Source organism: Palaemon carinicauda, chromosome 9 (assembly GCF_036898095.1).
Source record: "Palaemon carinicauda isolate YSFRI2023 chromosome 9, ASM3689809v2, whole genome shotgun sequence".
Classification (NCBI taxonomy): Eukaryota; Metazoa; Arthropoda; class Malacostraca; order Decapoda; family Palaemonidae; genus Palaemon; species Palaemon carinicauda.
In genome coordinates, this window is record NC_090733.1 from 116,163,388 (window position 1) to 116,186,376 (window position 22,989).

The 22,989-nt window shown below is 43.9% G+C and overlaps 1 protein-coding gene across 2 annotated transcripts in view; it reads left to right on the top strand.

The window, feature by feature from the left end:
* The first annotated feature begins 3,342 nt into the window (after window positions 1–3,342).
* LOC137647074 (biorientation of chromosomes in cell division protein 1-like 1) overlaps window positions 3,343–22,989 on the top strand; it is a 78,504-nt gene continuing 58,857 nt past the window's right edge. Inside the window, exons 1-2 of one of the 2 annotated variants that reach the window (XM_068380241.1) lie at window positions 3,343–3,575; window positions 19,613–19,737. In XM_068380241.1, the coding sequence (XP_068236342.1) occupies window positions 3,417–3,575; window positions 19,613–19,737 (284 nt within the window). In that variant the 5' untranslated portion in view covers window positions 3,343–3,416. The remainder of the gene's footprint in view (window positions 3,576–19,612; window positions 19,738–22,989) is intronic. The other variant, XM_068380240.1, reaches the window with a different exon arrangement.

Here is a 22,989-nt window from a genome sequence, read left to right on the forward strand (position 1 = left end):
CCCCATCGTAACATAACTTTGGTCCCATTATCATGAATAGCCCTCCGAACTTCAGGATCACATTTCAGCACATAGTGTGTAGTCCCACCTGCAGCGTTTTTCTTCAGTACTACACTTATCTTACTTTACTTTGATGACTGCTTTTCCGGTCCCATACAGCAGGAGAACCCCACTCTCTACAGGACCTCCGCTGTCGTTTTACCTTGTTCGTTCAGAGTATTTATCGTTTCAGATCACGTATTGTTCATTTACTGTTGAATCGTCACTGTTGTATGATTTCTTAAATAATAGTATTCAGTTTCCTCTTAAAAGTCTTAATGTCTTCCATCAAATTTTTCGTGGGAGCTTGTTGTATAGTCTTGGGGCCGCATATGTAAAGGCTCTAGAGCCTAAAGTAGACATATATCTAGGTTCCAACAGTTTGAAGCCATCTGTAACTATTCTCGTGTCGACACGATTTGTTGGCTGCGTAATATGTAGCAATTCTCTCAAGTATTTGGGATTTGGTCCGGGTAACAATTTCTTTGAATCAATGCATTTACTACTTCATCTCCATCATTGTAAACATTGCATATAATTATTTTTGGTTTTAATTTTTCAATTTTCCGCGTCTCAGTGTCGACAACCATTGTCTGAATTTTGTTTGCTGCTTCCGCTCTGATCCTCTCATTTGAAAAGTTTACAACATTTCCATTTGAGGTTGGCCTCCTATTAAGTATCTGAATAACTTTAAGTACATGTTCGACCTCATTTTTTCTGTCCGTAATTTTAGTTGTTGCATTTGTTGATTTAATTACCAGTCGATTCTTTTCCTTTACTTTGTCGGCGTATGTTGTTTTCTCTGATTTTGAGCCCATCATTGTTTAAATTGTTTCCTTAGTTGATTCAATATACATTGATAGATTATCAACATTCTCACTGAGGTCAGTGGTCTGGGTAGAATTTGCTGCGTATGCGTTAAGCTCCACAACTTTTTTTTTATTCTCGCCTCTTGTGCACTCAAAGCATGGTCCCTTACTCTCAATTGTTCCTCCAATTCTAATATATGTAACTTAGCTGTTTTGGCTTCTTCTACGCATATCCATTTCAAGTTTAGTACTTCTTTATCAATGATGCCTGTCACTATAGACACACATTTCTTATGAAAGTACCTCTTGCAATCACATCCTATCCACTTCTTTGCGTCTCTGTCCGTGGTTTCACATTTAGGATAGTACAGTACATGTGGTTAGGGGCCGACATGATGTATTATTTCTTCTTCACTTTAGTCTCCGTGAGATCAACTAATATCTTCGCCAATGGTTTTAAAAACGAGAAATACCAGCTAAAAACGCGGCTCAGGGCGAGTGGTGAACACGTCTTCATTCTGTGACGCCTACAGACAACCTTGTCTGTAATTTGTCTTTCAATGCCCAAATAAAAATAATGTAGTAAAAACTGCTGGATCTGGATATCATCTTAGAAAAATTGCTTTAATAAAGAAGTACCTAGATAAGCATTCTGTAAATAAACTTGTGATAAAGTGTGTTGTTACCAGGACTAACTATTGTACTCAATCTACCACAATCTACCAAAAGTGCAACTTAAGAAATTACAAAACATAATAAACAGAAGAGCAAGACTGATAAAAGGGGTCCCACCCCGAGAAATGACCCCTCCTATACTAATTGATTTACACTGGCTGTCTATTAAACCAAGAATTGAATTTAAAATATGTTCAATTACCCATTAAGTTATCAGACCCGGACGTCCAAAATATGTAAGAGAATTGCTACATACTGTGCAGCCAACAAATCGCGTTGACACAAGAATAGCTTAGTTACAGGTGGTTTCAAATGATTGGAACCAAGATGTATATCTACTGTAGGTTCCAGGGCCTTCAAATATGCGACCCCAATACTATAAAGAAGTTCCCAATAGACATTAAAAAAACTGAAGATATTAAAGCTTCTAAGAAGAAATTGAAGACTTTCTTGTTTTCTAAGTGCTTCGATAATGTATATTTGATAATAAACGAGAAATATCTGTGTGACATACAGAATGCACACGATAAAATGAATGTGAAGGTCTTGTAGATAGTAGGGTTCCCTTGCATTATAGGATCAGAAAAGCAGCCCTTGAAGTGAAGTGAATTGTATCCGCTAGTGTAGTATACACCACCATTCTCCTTGCCCTAGGAAAGGCATCTCATTTCAAAATTATTGCCGTCCTAGAACCATTACTAAGAAGCTCAGACGAGGCCTCAAATGAGAAACCAACGTTTCTGAGCATAAAAGAATATTATACTTAGCTGCCTAATTCCTGGTGCCTAACTACTCATTCTGCAAAATAAGTTTGCGGGCACTCTATCGTATCATAGATAGGTGTAAAGCTTCTACGATTATGCTTATTATTAAAATCAAACTTATTTTACCCGTACCATAACTAAATTAATAATGAAATTCTTAAATCTTTATTTTATCCCATGCTACCTTGAAATCGGTTGGAATAACACCTTGCTATCATCAGTTTTGGGAACCTATTGTGGTCAGTTTGGACTTTTCAAATTTTTCTTTCATATGCATTGCCCTACTTACGTATGCAACTCAATTCCTGCTAAGATTTTGAAATATACCTACCCTTATGTCTTGTTTCATTAATTGTCCTAATTTTGGGCATGCAGATAAATGTTCTGTGATATCTTCTTCATCTTTGCATAGGTCACACACATCATCTGTGTATTTTGCCCTGAAATTTGCTTTTAGGTTGAACATATTTAATCTTGCCTTCATTACAAGGATTAACTTGTCCAGATCCATTTCTCTGATATATCATATAAGGCTGTATATGCGACAGTGATATAAGAAGAATAAATTTTAATAAATTGGTGAAAGAATAAAGAAAATTATAAATTTAATCTCACAAACAAGCAAGGACCGATCGAAATATTTCCCAAGGTAACGAAACTTGAGTTTGATGGTCATATTCAGAACATATAAATTTAGAAAGTATATTATTTAAAAGAAGGTGATAGATAGGCCTGTAACGGCTCCGCATGTATGGCCCCTCTTTGAGCTTCTCACTCACGTTGTGATTCATTTTGCAAGAAGAAGAGTCAAACCCACACAGGGGTGCAGTTCGTACGATAATTATCATACATGTACGACTATTTTAGGTCCAGTACGATGTACGATACATACCTTATGTATATACATATGTGTGTGTGTTTAATTAAAAAATTATACTAAAATATTTTGAAATAAGTCAATCGTGTAACTTCTTGATAATTATATTGTAACTGTGTACGATAATTTTGGTTTAAAAACGACAACTTTAAGGCTTATGTACGATAGACCAGTGGAAGTAATCTAGCAACCCTAAATCCACAACAATAATAGTTTGGTCGTTCTGACTCGTTCGCTAGTTATGTCTTTACAATGTCAATTTTAGTGAACAAAGAATTAGCTATGGATATTCCAGTAACGCAATTACCACCCGGGGATCCACGTTTAGTAGAAGCAATTGTTGGACAGCTCAAATCAAAAGGAATATTCGATCAATTCCGAAAAGAATGTTTGGCTGATGTGGACACTAAGGTAAGATACAATGGCTTAACTAACGAAATTTTTTCAAGGTTAGCGTTGGCCACTTTTTACTTTTGTTTGCAACTCTATCAGTAATGTGGTTTATATTTGAGGTGTATGAGGGTTCTGCAGTGTTAATAGACCTTCGTAATTACGCTGATTTGTCTCCTGTAGATTTAGATTATGTTAAAGTTCTATCCTTAGTGGACGCACACCGTAGGTCAATGAGTAATGTAGTTTGTTGGGACAGGTGATATCTTTCTTTTTACTTGTCACATCGTTTTTCTTTATGGGGATAATGTTTATTATGATCCAATATACCTTACTATGAAGTTAGTTTATCATTTTACATAATATGATTTACCTATACCACGGTAATAACCCGGTCCGCACATGAGTCACGGGTAGCTCCTGCATAGTTTCAAAATTTCCCGATAGATAGAGCCTGTGTCCTCCCAGGCGACGAAGCCTTTGTTTTTTACAATTTTATGCTCGCCCATCAATATGCATCGGTCGCTGAAGCCACGGCCAAGTTACTCGATCGTAAAATTTCCCCCAAGCATTGTTTCCTGCCGGTGTGACGGTCTGAATGATCCCCCGGTCTCAGAATTCTTCTTGACATTGTATAATGGTTCTTTTCCACCATTAGATCGCTTCGCTCGCATGAAAATGAAACCTCAAGCTCGTCTGTACAGGCAAGCGGTAATGTTGAGCTGCTCACGCTAACATTACAGGAAAATAAAACACCAACCTCGTATGTACTGGCAAACGGTATTGTTCGCGCATGTGCAGATTATCAAGGAGAATTCTGAGACCGGGGGATCGTTCAGACCGTCACACCGGACTAAAATAACACCCGTTAGGCGGTGCTCCGTTCGCCTATCAGCTGGTGATGCAAGCTTGGCTAATAGTGAAGTTCGGACTTATGTTTTTCGCTAATTCCAGCAATCTACATTCTTACCCCCTTGTTAAGATTGTAGTTCGTTGGAACACGTCCTGGAATTATGCCGAACCCGTAATTTGTAATAAAGACAACCAAGGTTAGGATAGGTAATATATAGTTAAGATATTTAGGAAGATTAGGCTAGCATCAATCAGCCCACCTGAACTAACCTCTCTTTACCGCGCGCTTGTCGGCATGCTTTTGTTGGCTGCGTGATTTCTAAATTTTTAATCCCCTGCCGCGACTCAAGATTGACCTGACCGAGCCTCCTAGGTCCACTTTCCGAACACTAACTGCCGTGATGGACAGACGTATGTCCTATAGTTTTTCTTTGAGCGATGTGGTTGAATTTATTACTCATATTGATCAGCTTGATGCTGTGAGGACGAACGTGTATAATTGGAGGTGCAATCGTCGTAAAATATTCACATAAAGATAATCCCAAGTAACATTTTTATTACAGTTTAATTAAGATATAATTTAGTGCTGCCCATTGCTTTTATTGTGTAGGAGAGATATTTATTTGCAATTCACTCTATCATAATGTACTGTAGGGATTTGTTTTTTTTATTTTAGTTTGTGACCTAGTAAGGGGTTCTGGGGGCTTGCCCTTGGCTAGGGATTGTGACATGAGAACTATTTGGTTAGTTTAGGTGGTTTTGTTAGGTTCTGTGGTCTTTTACTAATCTGGTTAAGGCTTGTGACCTGGGAAGGGGGTCTGGGGGCTTGCCCCTGGCTAGGGGTTGTAACCTGAGAACTATTAGGGTAGGTTAGGTGGGTTTGTGAGGTTCTGTGGCGTTTTACAAATCTGGCTAGGGGTTGTGACCTGGGAAGGGGGTCCAAGGCTTCCCACCGGCTTGGGGTTGTGATCTGGGGAACTACTATGTTAGGTTAGGTGGGTTTGTTTGGTTTTGTGGCTTTTTACAAATCTGGCTACGGGGTTGTGACCTGGGAAGGGGTTTGGGGGCTTGCCTTGGCTAGGGGTTGTGGCCTGGAAACTACTAGATTAGGTGGGGTGGGTTTGTTAGATTCTGTGGCTTTTACAAATCTCTAAAGTGTTGAATCACGTTTTGTCCTGTTTAAGCACACCCAAAGCCCCAGGTTCCCACCTTTAGTTCATCGAGTGTTCCTAGTACAGTAGAACGTTGGGACAAACAAGTAAAATTACAGTTGATATAGTATGAAATGCCAAGCACAAAACTATGGTTTTCTCGTGTTCCAACACGTTTCTTGTTGGCTATTCTCGCACATTTCCGACTTTCGTGAGCTGAGTGGTCCTAGTATGTAGATTGTTGGGACAAGCATTTACAAAACTAGTGAATTCTTTCATATTTCATTTGGTTATAATTCCAGTGAAAAAACAGCCGATTTCTGACGCTGTTAACTTATTTTCTGGCGATCCCAACAAACTTCAAAGGCTCCGACGTCTGGTTTCAGTTCCAATTTTATCAGTATAGTTGCTCACCAGAATGTCAGCCGGGCAAGCCCAACCACCCCATTGTGGTGCCCAACTACAGCAATGTACTGCCCAGTAATCAGCTTTAACTCACGGTCCCAACCTGGGATTGATCGGCTGCCATGCGAATGCTAGGTGAACACATTATCACTGTACTAGCCAGGAGACTGGGATAAGGGTAAAATTATAATTACGGACGAAACAACATTTGGAACAGAAAAAATAGTTTTTCTTGTAGTAAATAATGCGCTTTAACTGAATTTGATCTTCGTTTCAATAGCAAATAAGTTAAAAACCCATTAGACCATCTACAAATGGTGATATTTTGTAGAAATCTAATGGTTTTTGTTAAGCCATGCGCTTGCTTCGTTCACGGAAAAACAAAAACATCAAGCTCTTATGTACAGCATTTGCAAGCTGTACATGCTGAGCTGCGCACGCAAAAATTATTATTATTTCTTAGATCATTGTTTTTATTTGCAGTGAAAATAAGTGTAATTTTTGAAGAAAACAGACTTTTATCTATAAGAAACACTTGTTGTTTAAGCTTTTTCAGTCCGTAACTATATTAAAACCAGAATGCAGTAAGAATTGTTCAATGTATTTTAAGATTTCTTAGTTGAATAATGATTTTTTTAAGAAATTTCCTTGAGACTGTAAAATTGCAATAGACTGAGCTCTTTCCCTTGATGTGTTTCTTCTCTTGCTCCTGTAGTTTCTATGGTTTGCGGTAGATGTCGCTCCACTCAGCTGATCACGGAATGCAAGTAGTTTGAAACAACTCCCAAGGACCTGGGCTATTTCCCGAGATCAATTTTTTATCCTATCACAAATCTTTAATTCAAAATTCAACCAGGATGATGCGAGCAAAAGTCGTGTGAAGACCTTTGTTCTTAGCAGCTTTCCAGAAGTAAAGATAACAGCATATTTTATACTCGTGATGCTTTCACTAACCTCAGGAACACACAAATTCATGTTTTATAATGATCTTTGTCACCCTCCATAACTTATTTGGGGTTACGCTGTTGTTTTGTTCCCAAGGACTTCCCTGGAAAGTCTAGAATAGGGAATCCAATACAGCATTATATACCAAGGAAATATGAATGAATCTCTTTAATGACATAGTCAATGGGACTAAGTCTCTCTAATTTTATAATAGAGGAAATATAAGTCTCCCGCTGACTTTTAGATTATCGAAACAGTTTTCTTTAAAATGTTCATAATTGTAGATAACATAGAATCACTTAATAGATACAGACACACTCAGGGAGAATGGACTTAGAGGGAAAACGGTTAAACTACATTACAAATGAGTAGATATTGGGCATGTTGAGTATCGACGCCAGCCATGGCTGGGATAAGCCTACCATGGTAGATGGGCCTACTCTCGACTTGAGCTTGACAGGAACTAACTACTCTTGGCTTCTCAGCAGTTCTTATTACACGCACATCGCTGGGAGTTATTAGGTCTTCAAGGCAGAAAACAGTGTGTATAAAGGAACCCCCTGTGTTCAGGCCCCGTTGAACCATCAGAAAACCTCCAACACTAAATGCATAAGTTGCCTGACAATACATCATCCACTGAAGCTAATGGTTACCCAGCATTTGTTTCTTGTCTGGCAACTATCTTTGCAAACATCATCAAAGGAGGACCAATTTTTCGCTCTTCTAACTGACAATTGTTCCGACACTATGCTTTTGGCGAAACTGAAAGACGAGCCATGATAATTTTAGCGAGGGATATCCACCCCAACCGCTTGTTAGTGGGATTGGTGGGGGGTAGCTGGCTACCCCGCTCACTCGCACACCTTGGCTGAGCACCTACTTTTCTTTCTGTTTCGGTAGAGGATGGTCACTGCCGCTCTCTCCCGCCAAGACTTGCCATTTGAATAATACTACAGTATTAATCTTATTATTTTCAAAGTGTGTTCTGATTTCTTTAAAGTCCCATGCGTACCTGTCTTGGTCCTGAAAGCCAATCCTGCAGTACCTTCATGTTCACCCTAGAGACAGACCCCCCCCCTATTATGTCCTGCTTGCTGCGGCCGCCGGTATCACTGGGAGGACTCCAGTCGGGAGTGGTCTGCCTCCCAGTGGAAGAGGTTCGGGAAAAGGAAAAAGAAGAACGCCAAGTGAGATTCTTCTCCTTCGGGGTCTTCCTTGAAGTCGAAGAAATCGCAAACTTCTTTAACCCCCTAATCTCTTCCTGAAGCTGCTGCTCCTTCAGTCCTCTCTGGGGAATGGCCAAGTAGCAACGCAGCCCTGGTTACTCCAGGTCAACTTTGTTGATCAAGGGACGGTACTATTTCCCTTAGCGATTCGGTCCCTCCCCTTCCTCCACGTAACCCCTGCTCTGTCTCTTGACTTGGGTTTCAGGCCATCACTGGGCATTGATGGCCTCCTTTGGGGGTTGAGTGAAGATGCACTCCTACTTCTTCGGAACTGGAGCCCTCCCCTGTGGGTGCAGGTGCTGCCACCCGTTGGTCTGACTTTTGGTCTCCCGTGACCGACGCCGAAAACGTTGCTTTTCTTCCAGGGGCAGTAGGAGAGCAAAGTCCTAGGCAGGTTTTCCCTACGCTTCTCCCCCTTGGGCAGGGTAGACCATAGTCCTAGGTGATATTCTCCTCCAAGAGAGGAAGCTTCCAAACTTTTTGGGCCTCAGCAGTCTCCCACTACGGAGGTTTCTGCTTGATGTTGCCCTTTGGGGTTCGTCGGGCGGAGGAGTTTTTGACTCCTGCGTGCTTCTCGTCTTTTTGGACCTTTGGGTTCAAGTCATGTAGTTCCTTTGGGTTCTCGTGATGGTCCCGCTGAGTCTTCTGGCTTGCTTGACTCGACCTTCCGGTCTCCTGTTACGTTGAGGCTTCAGGCTCTCGTAACTAGGGACCTTTGGGTCCTCGTTACTCTAAACCTTCAAGCTCTCATGATTGAGAGCCCCCGGTCTCCTGTGACCTGCATTACGTTGAGCCTGCAGGCTCTCGTGACTTTTGTTACGTTGAGCTTCAGGCTCTCGTTGCGTAGAGCCTCCTTTCTCTCGTGACCCTCGTCACGTTTTCTTTCCAGCTCTCGTTGTAGTGGTTTGCGGCCTGTGGCCAAGTGTGGCACGCAGGCTGCCTAGTGTTCGAATGCCGACCACAATCCAACATCAAAAGATAAAACGGTGGAATATCCAGGAATCTGGGCAAAAAGTAAACAATCAAGGATGAATTGGGCACTGGCCACCACCACTTGATTTTATACTGGCCAAGGGACCCAGCTAGAACCTTACTTCCTTGTTATTTTTCTTGAGTATGCCATCTCTCTTCATTGTATTCTGTGCCAAGTTCTAAATAAATAAAGCAGTATGCTTTCTAGGTCGTGATTTTTTCAAGTACAAAACCTTAATAACTTTAGGAGAAAAAAAATTACATTCTTAATGTATTTATAGGCTGGAACATAAAACATCCTCTAAGAGGAAATGTATTGTAAGAGGATTATAAAAAACAGACTTAAGAAAAATTAATCAGATAATTAGGTTGACAATACCAAATGATTAAGGAAAATTTCAATTCTCCTAACTAGATTTATATTATAAGGAAAAAACTAGTACAGTATCTCTCTTCACTTCAGTCCCACAATAACTAGGTTAAAAGAAAAATTTGATTTGAAAAAATGAGAGATGCTCACATGTTGGACACCCCATATGAATACAGTACAGTCCCCAGGAGCAGGTAATTCAGTTAACACTCATTTCGTGAAAAAAACATCACTCGCCAAAGTTCAATACTGTATTGTCAATAAATATGTGTGCAGCATAGATTTGTCCTACACACTTACTGGAAGAATGAAGATTCTTCACAAGCATAGTTTCATCACAGCCAGGCTAATTCACAATAATTTTGTCTTGTCAAATCCCCTCGCACTTGGGAATTTCTGTCAATATGAAAATTCAAATACCTGCATAATGCTTCACGTGGTACTCAAAAACCAATTGTACTTGTATTTTATTTGCTTTGTATATTGAACAACACAGACATTCCACAGAAGCTTATGCTCTCTAAGTTTTGCACATTATAAACTACACTCCTATAAGCAAAGTATATGTCTCTTGATTGTATTTACTAGTGTTTTATAAAGTGCAGCTTGAATTGATAAAAGAGTACAGTCATCAAGTAAGCAATTTCAATCAGAAAGGATATCACCCTACAATGGGGCTATTTTCTACCCCTATCAAGTGAGGATTTCCTGTCGGGATCATTAAATCCACTATGCCCTTTCTTGATCTGACATAACATTAAATATCCTCAGGGAACAAAGATCTCAGAATTCAGGTGACAGCTCTTCCTGATATTACAGTTTTTCTGGTTTTGTTATAAATCTACTTGATCTTTCAAAGCCCTACTGGGTGTAGGGAACTGTCGCCAGCCACCTGTTAAGAATGGAAATAAAGGAACTTTGAGTGATAATGGACAGGAGCTAACTAAATTCCTAAAACAATCTACCGTAATCAATATTGAAGTACAGTAATACAATTACAAATAAAACATTTTAAGATTCTATATTTTTCCTAAACTGTCTTTCTTTTACATAGTGACCCTCGTCACGTTTTCATTCGGGCTCTCGTGACCCGCGTTGCACTGAACCCCGATGCTCTCGTGACCCGCGTTGCACTGAACCCCGATGCTCTCGTGACCCACGTTACGTTAAACCTTCGGGCTCTCGTGACCCTTGTTGCGTTGAGCCTTTGGGCTCTCTTGACTCTCATTACGCTGGGCCTTCTGACTCTCGTGACCCTTGTTACATTGAACCTTCAGGCTCTTGTGACCCTCATTATGCTGAGCCTTCGTGCTCTCGTAACTCAGTGTCTCCGTGCTCTCGTCTCGTAGAGCCTCTGGGCTCTTGTGACTCTCGTTACGCTCAGCCTTCGGGCTCCTGTGACTCCTGTTACGCTGAGCCTTCTGGCTTTCGTAACTCACTACGCTGAACCATCAGATGCTTGTGTCTCTAAGCCTTCGGGTTCTCGTCTCACGGAACTCCTGGGGTCACGCGACCTGGGTCTTTTTGGTTACGATAGGCCTCTGGGATTCTGTGACTTGAACCTCCGGGTTCTCGTTGCACCGAACCTCAGGGTTTGCGCCACCTATGGCCTTCACGCTCTGCCTATGACAATCCCTCAGGTTTTTTCCCTCCGGCCTCTGCTCGTTTTCCAGTCATGTTGTGCAGCGGAACACCTCAAGCTCCTTGAGGGACAAGTAGCAGGAGGTTGAGGGGAAAGATTACCTGGGATTAGTCTGAATGAATGATTAAGAATGACTGGCTTGTTCTTTTCTTCATCCTTCCCTTTCTTAGGGAAATCAGCACCCAGGTTCCTCTGCAAAGTTGACCTCAACCAACTGCAGGTAAACTATTGTTCCCTTTTGTAACCTGGTATCATGTCAATACTGTTACGTCCCCATACCCTATTGAAGGGGGTATTGGGTATCTCTTGGTGACCTGAAGATTCCTAAAACTTGGAAGACCTCTTACCTTGATAGTCACATTGCTAGTATCACGAACACAGCTTGTGTAGGCCGTGGACCATGCATAGCATGGTTTTAGCGAGGTGTAGGGTTTCCACCTATTATGTACTAAACACATAAAGGGCAATCTCTGGGTCAAAGCCAAAAGCCAGAATGGCAAGGATTTCCACCCTCCTAAAGGGTAAATCAACACCTATAAATAGCTTTGCTTTGTATTTAGTGACTGAACAAATGACAAATTTGGAAGTAGTTTTCCATTTTTCCTGACACTACAAACCTGTAGCTATTTATACAGATTGTCCCGCTAGCACCAGTCCTCCTTCATGTCTACCTCTAAGCAAATTGAAGTTCACAAGCCAGGTGTGTGAGTGAGAGAGGTAGTCATTCCCCCCCACCCCCACGCTAACTAATTGGTGGGTGGTTAACCCTCACTAAAAATCTAATAGCTTGTCTTTCAGTTTTGCCGAAAGTAATACCCCTATAAACAGCTACAGGTTTGTGTTGTTAGGAAAAGTACAAATTACTTCCAAATTTGTCATTTATACTTTTTGTAACTATATAAACCCGAGTCTTTATAGTTACATTCCCCCCCCCCCCCCCCCCCCCCCCTCAACCACTCGCAAGTCCCAGGCTTAAGTCAAAAGTTAGTCTAGTTCATTAACAGATGGGCAGGGTTTACAGTATATTGTAACTACTGTATAGTACATTGTTATGTTATACTTTAATAATTATTAACATACTTATTTGTTCCTACACTTGATACAAACCCTCATTCTTTACTATAGGAGATATTCTAGTGCAAGCTGGAAAATATGGCAGAAAAACCTTAACAAGGTCATTAACGACCGGGCAGGTAGTTATCCACCTGTTAGCGGTGGGGAACTGCTGGGCGGTAGCTACTGTTTACCTTCAATCGAATTCTAGCCGTCACAGTGGTAACACCGCTGCTCCTGCTTTTGTTTAATTGGCAGACTAGCTTTTCTTTATTGTGTTTTCGATGATTCTGTTTCTTTTTTCTTTGTTAGATGTGATGTCCTCTATTATGAGGAAGTGTCCAGGGGTTCTCCGAAATCCTGTGGCACCTTTATGTCACTGCCGCGGGTTAATCCTCATTCCCTATGCCCTGCGTGCAAAGGTCATAGGCGTTTTGAAGGCTCCCCCTGCCAAGTATGTAGAGAGTGGTCGCCCTCTCAGTGGGAAAAGTTTGAGAAGAGGAAGAAGAAGAAATCTAAGAGGAACTCGTTACTTCCAGGTTCACTGTCGAAAAGTAAGGAGTCTCTGGCCTCTTCGGCCTCTCGTTCTCTTCCTTGCCTCCCTCCTCCGGGGGGAACTTGAGGAAGAGTGGCACCATTGCTTTAACCCCCATTCCTCTTGGTCAGGCAGATCACGTTGCCTCCCCCAGGGGGGCAATATTTTCCGCCACCAGGAATGGCTCCGTTACCACTTCCATTCCAGATCATGTACAAGCGATATGGCGTGCCCTTTGACTTCCTGGTTCTCCTTTGGAGGAAGTTTGAAACCAGTTCTTCGCGGGCAAGGTCGTGCCTCAGGTCCCTTCTATTTTGGAACCCTCGGGAGTTCCGGACCTCGCCTACCTCCCGTCAACTCAGTCGGCGCCCGCGGTAGTTTCAGTGGATGTAGTAGCTTCAGCTCCTGCGGCTCCTACTTCGCACTCTGTTTGCGCTTCTACAAAATCACAATGTCGCAAGCGCAAACATCGTAGTACCAGAAAGAGCACTTCTCCTCACTTTCGCTCCGTGTCATTAGAGAGAGAGCGCTCTCGTCCTTCAACTTCCTGTTCGCGCAAGTCTCCTGTCATACTCTCGCAGGGTCAATCATGTTTCAAACAGGACAACTCTGGTTCCCTTTCTCCCTAATGAGTTACGGAATACGAGCCTCTCGAGAACCTCAGAAGAAGACGCAGGGGTTCAACCCTTCTTCTCTTCTGTTGAGAGCAGAGGGAAAAGGCCAGATCGCCGATCATTTCGACCTCTTCCACCTCATTCTTCAGACCTTTCAAAGAGAACAACCTCTACGAATCCTACTAAGACAGTACCGATGATTCGGTCACCTTCTCCTAGACCGTCGACTTCCACACAAGGTCAGGTGCTTGCGGCACCAATATCCAGCGCTCAGCCTTCCCCAATAACAACTGTAATATGGTCTCCTACTTCACCATTACCTCCAGATACTCCGACTTCTATCGCCCTTCCTCCTGTAATAACTCGCGAGGAATTAGTGCAGCCTGAGGATTCCTCGGAAGAGCAACCATCAAAGGATTTAGAGTCCTCCTATTTGAGGGCTCTAAGAACTACAGTATATGTAATATCTCAGGCCTTGGCGATCTACATCTGTCTCCTTGACATACTGACACTCCAGCTTTAGACAGGCTATATCGTCCTCCACAGAACTCTTAAGACCAGAATTTATCTTCCCTGGTCTGTTCACACTGCAGGCCGTCTGGGGAAGGTCTCGCAGGCGGGTCTCGGGAGAAATGGGTTTCTTGAAGTCTCGGGGATCCCATAAACCTTTACAATTCCTGTTTACGAGGCAAAAGCGCTTTTACAAGTTCAGAGACGCCAACCCTTCTCCTCTGACCCTGGATCCCCTCACGGCGAGGCTCACACCTGGCTCTTTCACAGCCACAGAAGCCTTGGTAGTAGGTTGGCCAGGGCACCAGCCACCCGTTGAGATACTACCGCTAGAGAGTTATGGGGTCTTTTGACTGGCCAGACAGTACTACATTGGATCCTCCTCTCTGGTTACGGTTCATTTTCCCTTTGCCTACATACACACTGAATAGTCTGGCATATTCTTTACATATTCTCCTCTATCCTCATACACCTGACCACACAGATTACCAAACAATTCTTCATCACCCAAGGGGTTATTGCACTGTAATTGTTCAGTGCCACTTTCCTCTTGGTAAGGGTAGAAGAGACTCTTTAGCTATGGTAAGCAGCTCTTCTAGGAGAAGGACACTCCAAAATCAAACCACTGTTCTCTAGTTTTGGGTAGTGCCATAGCCTCTGTACCATGGCCTTTCACTGTCTTGGGTTAGAGTTCTCTTGCTTGAGGGTACACTCGAGCACACTCTCCTATCTTATTTCTCTTCCTTTAGTTTTGTTAAAGTTTTTATAGTTTATATAGGAGATATTTATTGTTGTTACTCTTCTTAGAATATTTTATTTTCCTTTTTTCCTTTCCTCACTGAGCTATTTTCCCTGTTGGAGCCCCAGGGCTTATAGCATACTGCTTTTCCAACTAGGGTTGTAGCTTAGTAAGTAATAATAATAATAATAATATTCTCCTCTGTCCTCATACACCTAACAACACTGAAATTACCAAACAATTCTTCTTCACCCAAGGGGTTAACTACTGCACTGTAATTGTTCAGTGGTTACTTTCCTCTTGGTAAGGGTGGAAGAGACTCTAGCTATGGTAAGCAGCTCTTCTAGGAGAAGGAAACTCCAAAATCAAACCATTGTTCTCTAGTCTTGGGTAGTGCCATAACCTCTGTACCATGGTCTTCCACTGCCTTGGGTTAGAGTTCTCTTGCTTGAGGATACACTCGGGCACACTACTCTATCTTATTTCTCTTCCTCTTGTTTTATTAGTCTTTATAGTTTATATAGGCAATATTTATTTTAATGTTGTTACTATTCTTAAAAATATATTATTTTCCTTTTTTCCTTTCCTCACTGGGCTATTTTCCCTTTTGGGGCCCCTGGGCTTGTACTATCCTGCTTTTCCAACTAGGGTCGTAGCCTAGCAAGTAATAATAATAATGGAAGCGGCTTCAATGTCCCTTCTGAAGGCTTTATCTTGGTTTGACACGTGGTCTGGTAAAGTTGGCTACCTACCGAGTTACGAGGACCTGTCAAACCAAAACTCCATACAGTCCCTATAGCAAGTTCTAGCTGCTGGGGCCAGGACAATGGACTTCCTAACTGCTACAACAGCAACCATGTGGGGCAATCGGGTCCTTAAAAGTAGGGAATCATTAGTTTCTAGACTTCATAGGAGTATCAGTATGGCCGAGAGATCAGATTTGAGAAACTCTAACCTTCTACAACCTCTTCTCTTTTCTAAACAAGCAGTTTCCTCTACCTTAGATATTTGGAGGAAAGAGACGCAGGATACCGCGATGCAGAAGGCTGCCTCCTTTCGCACAATGCAACAACATCCAACTCCACAACCTAAGACCACAACCGCGACTCCACTCCCAGCCAAGAGCCTCAGCTGCCCCTCCTTTGTAGCCAAACCTATGGGCAGAGGAAAGTTGGCTCCTCCCAAGGCTAAAGGCAGAGGGAGGAACCCTAGACAGAAATAGGGTCTCGGCTCCCCCCTTCCAGTGCATAGGGGGGTGCCTGCAGGGGAGTTGGAGGAGGTGGAAAGCTATGGGAGCCATGCAATGTACCATCAAGGTGCTTCGTTGTGGGTACCGCATCCCCTTCATAGGCTCTCCTCCTCCGATCTCGTCCTCCTAGTTCCCTCGGAATCACGGGAAACAGCAAGCCCTAGCTCAGGAGATCCAGAGCATGCTTCTAAAGGGCGCCATCCAACAGGTCCCTAACACCTCCCCGCATTTTTTCAGTAGCCTCTTTCTGGTAGAGAAAGCCTCGGCGGGTTGGAGAACAGCAATCTATCTCTCTACCTTGAATCAGTTTGTGAAGCAGACTTCATTCAAAATGGAGACAGCAGCCTCCATGATCAAAGCGGTGCATTCAGGAGACTTTATGGCATGTGTGGACTTAAAAGAGGCATATTTCCAAGTACTGATCCATCGCTCAACTCGGAAATTTCAGTGCTTTCTGGTTCAGGGTTGAAGCTACGAGTTCAAAGTCCTATGGTTCGGCCTCTCAGACTCCCCATAGGCTTTTACAAGGGCTTTCGAGCTCGTTTCCTCCTGGGCACACAAGCTCGGGATACGACTGCTAAGGTATCTAGACAATTGGCTACTCCAGGCCTCGTCCAGGGAACAAGCTCTGGATCACCTGAGAAGGCATCTCGACCTTTGCAAGGATCTGGGGATTTTAGTAAACATAGAGAAGTCTTGTTTGATTCCAACCCAAGTCATGAACTATCTGGGTATGTCCATCAACACCCAGGTAGAGAGGGTGTTCCCTTCGTAAGACAGACTTCTGAGACTGGAACAATCCATCGCCCAACTCTTGTCTCCACTACCTCCTCCAGCCAAGTTGTGGCAGAGTCTTCTGTGCCATCTCTCCTCCCTGGAAAAACTAGTTCCAGGTGGAAGATCAAGAATGAGAGGTCTCCAGAGGTATCTGAAGACCCATTGGTCCCAAAAGAACGATTCCCCATTCTTGCCATTGGAGGTTCCAGCTCAGGTGATACAAGATCTTCAGTGGTGGTCAACCAGAGAGAATACCCAAACGGGCATTCCCCTCCAAAGCCCCAATCCGAAATTAAAACTCTTTTTGGACGCGTCACTACGTGGCTGGGGTTCCCACCTAGGCCCGAAGTTAGCATCAGGAGTCTGGTCTCCGATAGAACAAACTCTCCATATAAATCACCTGGAATTGTTAGCAGCCTGGAAAGGCCTAAAATACTTTGTAGAAGATTGACAAGGACAAGAGGTGGTGCTGATGAGTGGCCACTCCACAGCCGTCTCGTACATCAACAAGCAAGGGGGTACTCTGACAAGAGACCTCTGTCTGCTAGCGGTACAGGTTTGCCAGTGGGCAGAAGGTCACAACATTTCTCTCGCCTCCAGGTTTATTCCGGGTCGGAGAAACATCGTGGCGGATCAACTAAGCAGGCATCACCAAGTGTTGAGTGGTGAATGGTCTTTGGATCCTCGAGTAGCAAAGGCAGTAATAGCTTTGTGGGGTTTCCCCACAATAGACCTGTTCGCCACTTCTCTGAATGCGAAACTGCCCCGCTACGGGTCCCCAGTTCCAGATCATCAGGCAGCGATCCAGGATGCCCTTCAACAGTCTTGGGACAACCTGGACGCATACACCTTTCCACCCTTTTGCCTGCTGAGAAGGGTGATCAACAAACTCAAGACCTCCCGGAACTGCAAGCTAACCCTAATAGCTCCGGCATGGCCAAGCAGAGAATGGTACGCAGACCTTCTTTCCCTGCTGGTTCAGGTTCCAAGGTTTCTTCCTCCAGAACCCCTTCTGCTGACGCAGCCACACAGTGGTGTCCCCCACGGGAGAATTCCCTTACTGAAGCTTCACGTCTGGAGGCTGTCCAGTCACTCCTCAGATGCAGAGGCTTGTCAGAGAAAGTGTCTGAGCACATGTCCAGGCACCTGCGCCAATCTTCCACAAACCTCTACTAAGCAAGATGGAGAGTGTTTGCAGCTTGGTGTAGAGGGCGAGGCGTGTCTCCACTTGATCCCTCTCTTCCTTTAGTGGCGGACTTCCTTTTGGACCTCAGGGAGGAAAAGCTCCTCTCAGTCTCGGCAATTAAGGGCCATCGCTCAACCTTGAGCCTCATCTGTAGACTGAGAGGGGTTTACCTTTCCACCTCAGAAGATATCACCTTGTTGATTCAAGGTTTTGAGAGATCTTGCCCCCCAGTTGAGAGTAGACCACCACCTTGGGCCGTGTCCCTGGCCTTACGTTCCTTGAAGGGTCCACCCTATGAGCCCTCAAATAGGACCTCTGACTACTTTCTGACCCTTATGACCGTCTTCCTAGTAGCTCTACCCTCGGCAAAAAGGGTCACTGAACTACATGGTTTGTCTTACGACGTCACCCATTCTAGAGGATGGGGGGAAGTCTCTCTTAACTTCGTGCCAGGCTTTGTGGCCAAAACTCAGAATCCTTCTTCGGCCGATGAGAGGTTTCGAGAATTTCAGTTTTCCAGCCTCAATAAGGTAACACAGGATACAGACCAATTGTTACTGTGCCCAGTCAGGGCGCTAAAGAACTACCTGAAGCGCACCAGACCTTTCAGACCATGCCTCAGTCATCTCTTCCTCAGTACCAAGGTAAAGAAGAGAATCTCTGGCAACACCATCTCTTTCTGGCTCAAGAAAGTTATTGCGAGAGCTATTCACGGAGAGCCAGAGGCAGCACAACCCAAAGCCCATCAAGTTAGGGGAGTGGCGGCCTCATTGGCATTTAAGAGAAATTTCTCAGTCTCCCAAGTCTTGAGAGCTGGGGTCTGGAAACGCCACTTTACATTCACCACTCACTATTTGAGTGATGTGACACATAGGTGTCTAGACACCTTTTCTATAGGGCCTATTGTGGCAGGTCAACAGGTGCTGTAGCTACCTTACGCCCTTTCAGGGGACAGTAGCCATTGATTGAGGATTCTGTGTTACACTAGGTTTTAAGAAGGACATCCATCTATCTTCTTTGTTTCCTTCTCCCTCCCATCTGGGTATCTTAGTCCGTAGCCAGTTTCAGCTGACCTTGCCTATGGAAATTAGGTATGAAACTCATCTGATTCCTCTCACAGGGTATAAGTTATACTTGTAGTCATGAGGTTTCCCCTTCTCAAGGTCGGGGGAATCCTAAGTATGAAAGGGTCCGAGTCAAATGTTCCTGACCCACTTCATCCTGAAACATTTGATTCCACAAGGCTGCAAACTTTCAGTTGTGCTAAGATTATGGGGATCTACAAAGAAAGAAGATTAACGGGAGATTTTTTCTTCAAGAGTGTCTAGTCTGAGGACTATCTTCCCTAGGAATAGGGAACTCCTTGGCCACCCTACCCTCAAGATTAAGTCTCCTATAGTAAAGAATGAGGGTTTGTATCAAGTGTAGGAACAAATGACACGCTTATAACAGAGTTTGTATTTTTCCTAACATACAAACCCGAATTCTTTACACAAATCTTCCGTCCATCACCGCCCTAGAATAGTCCTAGCTAGAATCCCTCCTATAGTAAAGAATTCGGGTTTATATGTTAGGAAAAACACAAACTCTGTGATAAGTTTGTCATCTTTGTATATGTAGTTAGGGAAAACAAATTGTTTTGAAAATCTGTGATTTTACACAAAGTAGAATCACTCTTTCTTTAATGTTGCTTCGTAAGGTTTACTTTGCTGTCTGGGGTTGTTTTGATGTTTTTCATGTCTTAAATTATATATAATACAGTATATAATGAACTTTATTAGATAAGATCTTTTATTTAGTTTTGTGTCCTAATATTTATTTTCTTTTTACAGCCAGCTTTCCAGAATCTTCGCCAGCGAGTGGAGGGTCATGTTAATAAATTCCTAGAGAAGAAAATTTGGAAAAATGATCTCAATAAGAACCAACTTCGAGATGGAGTTCGTAAACATGTTAATAAGTAAGGTTTATATAATTTTTCACTTCTCTTTTGTTTTACTAGCTGTATCACCATACTTTTGTTTTAAAAATTTATTCCAAATCTGTTTAAATTTAACACAATGATACTTATCATAGGTCATGTAGTGTTGTATTATTCAATGCTTCTAGGAGTTTTTTTATTGAAAGAAAGTGTTGTTTAAAATGGGATTATTATACTGTATAGGTGATATTTATTTAGGTCTTGATGAAAATAATCTCATATATTTCTGAATATAAGTTTGTTCCGTAACTGGAATACAAACCTAAGCTATTTATTAAGGATTATTACTTTTAGTGAAGCTGTAAGGACGAGCCATTAAGATTTTAGCGAGGGTTAACTACCCATTCCGCTAGTTAGTGGGGGTATGGGGGTTAGCTTGCTACCGCCCATGCTCACACAACTGTGATTTAGCTCGCTTTGCTTTTGGCTCGGATGGTGAACGGTCGTTGCCGTTCTTCATCCTCGCCTATTTTAGACTGCCATTAGTTACTTTTGTTTGTGCTTTCTCTTTGTTAGTGTGTGTGTGTTGACTTCCGCGACCATGTGTACCTGGCCTGGACTTGAAGGCCGGCCTACGGAACCTTCATGTCAGCCGTGGACACCGATCGCCACACCCTTTGACCCGCCTGCAGAGGTCAACGGTGTGACAGTGATAACAGGTGTACTGTAGTGAGTGTCGGGAGAGGTCTGCCTCCCAGTGGGAAAGGTTTTGGTGACAGCAGAAGAAGAAGTCAGAGCGGGATATTTCTCCTTCAAAGGTTTCTTCGAAAGGGGAAAAACCCAAGGCTTCTTCTCCTACTTCCCGACCTTCCTCAGAAACTCCTGCTCGTTCCGTTTCTTCATCAAGTAGTACCGTAGCCCCTTTAATTTATGGCCAACCCCTGTCCTCGAAAGATGGTGTTGCTTCCCCCTAGCGAAGCAGCCCCCCCTCCCTGGGTGAGGCCTTGTCTGTCTTCTTTTTACAGGTCTGGTCGTCCTTGGGGCTTCCGGGTCCGCCCTCCAAGGACTCCTTGCTGCCATTCATCATTCGTGGTGCTAGTGTGTAGCCTTCGTTGACTTTGAAGGTGTGTCGACGTTGTGGTGTCTGAAGCGTCTTTTGTGGCCCCTGCTGATGCCCCTTCACCTTCAGACTCCACTCTCCAGCTGTTGCTGCCGACTGTGTTTCCCCCATTCCTGTTCATCCATTGAGGGGGAAACCAAGTCCTTCGTCTCTCTCCTGCGAGTGTTTCTTCTCCTCGGAGAAGTTCACTCTTAGAGACTCCTCTGCGGAGGACACCTGCTTCTAAAGGTCAGCTTGCAGAGAAGCCTATGCTTCAGTCATCTTCTGGTCCTCGATTTTTGCCCGTTCCTCGGACTTCGGTCCTGAACTCTTCTGTGGATTTTTCACAATCCCTGTCGGAGGATGTTCACTCTCCCAAAGAGCACATCCCTGTTCCAGACCTTCCTTCACACTGACCTGCCTTCTCCGTTCCTCGTCTGCCTGCTCGTGATGCACCTCCGAAGCGTTTGGCTGCGCGCTAACACTCCCCAGCACGCCAGCGCCCTTCAGTGCACCAGCGCTCCCCAGCAGCTCTTCAGCACCCTCCAGCACTCTAGCCCTTCCCAGAGCATCATTGCTCTCCAGCACTTGACCAATCTTTGGTGCATTAGCATTCGCCCACTCTTCAGCACCTTTCAATGTTCCAGCAATCTACCAATCGCCGGCGCTCTCCAGCGCATTCTCACCACTCCAGGGATCGACGTTTGCCAGCTCGCCAGCACACCTTCGCTCGCCAGCTCAATAGTGCTCTCCAGCTCGTCAGCACTCATGCGCCACTAGGTTCTCCTGCGCGTTGGTGCTCTCCTAAGCGCCATCACTCTCCTGTGCGGCAGCGCTCTTTGGCTCGCCAGCACTCATCAACGCACCAGCGCTCTTCTGCGCACTTGTGCTAAGTCCTAGAGCAGGTTCCCCTGGCTTCAAGACTATCTCACAGGAAAAAGGAACAACTCAGTAGAGATTTTGACAGGTCACCATCGCCCCATTTCCCTCCTCACAAACGCATTACAACGCGACCGCATGGAAAAGGGAAAGGAGGCTCCACAGAAGGGTTCAGAATCTCAAAGATTCCATCTTCAAAGGCGGACCCACCACCACAAACATCGGTAGAGACTCCTCGTAGGAACCTTAGGTCCCTTCCCCTTCAGGGGATCTTTCTGACAGTGCATCGGTCAGCAAGCAGCCAATGTTCAGTGCCATGGTCAGAGCAGTGGTTCAAGCCTTTGGGCCTGCCGTATCATCTCGCTCTTCAGAGACCTTCCATCCAACGGCACCAGCAGACCTACCGTGGTTACATCCCCTAGGGTGAAACTAACCCCTGTTAGGCTTGTGAGGCCTGTCTTTCCTGTCTCTCCCGCCGGACACACTCCTACCTCACCTCTACCGAGGGAGTCGCGCGAGTTACAGACTTCCTCCCTTCCCCCTTCGGAGAAGTTTCCCCCCGCACGGAGAGTTCTCCACCACCGACGGAAGTTAGGAGGGACAGTCCCAACCGGCCTTCGATGCTTGTCCTACCTTCTTCATTGGAAAGACTCTAAAACTACACACACTCTCTATCTCTCTCTCTCTCTCTCTCTCTCTCTCTCTCTCTCTCTCTCTCTCTCTCTCTCTCTCTCTCTCTCTCTCTTTCTCTCTCTCTATTTGATTTCGTTTCGGAAGCATTATTGCATTTTAGAAAATTACGATTATGTGCTTTTGTTTTAAATTTTGGGTGTGTTTTATCAATCCAAGTATTTTGTCACCGTGATCAGATTAGCTGATCTGATCACGGCACCCAAAATACTTATTGATAAAATACTCCCAAAATTTAAAACAAAAGTACATGAATGTTTTATTAAAGCTCTATTAACTATTTAAATCGTAATTTTCTAGAATGCCACAATACTTCCGAAACTAAATTAAATATTCAAGAGAGAGATAGAGAGAGAGAGAGATAGAAGAAGGCGAAGCGCGATCTTTCTCCCTCAGGGGCGAGGAAAGCGCTTTCTTCCTCTTCGCGCACCCCCAAATCTCTTTCAAAAGTTCCTTCTCACTCACTCTCCTCCGAGGAACGATCGAGTAGGAGCGCAGACACTCTAACGCCTTGGCAACCCTTGGGTGCTGTTGATGGTTGTTGCTTCCCCTAGAGGAGCAACTTCATCTCCAGCTATTGGGAAGCCATTCTCCCTTAAGGATCTTTTGCAGGTGTGATCATC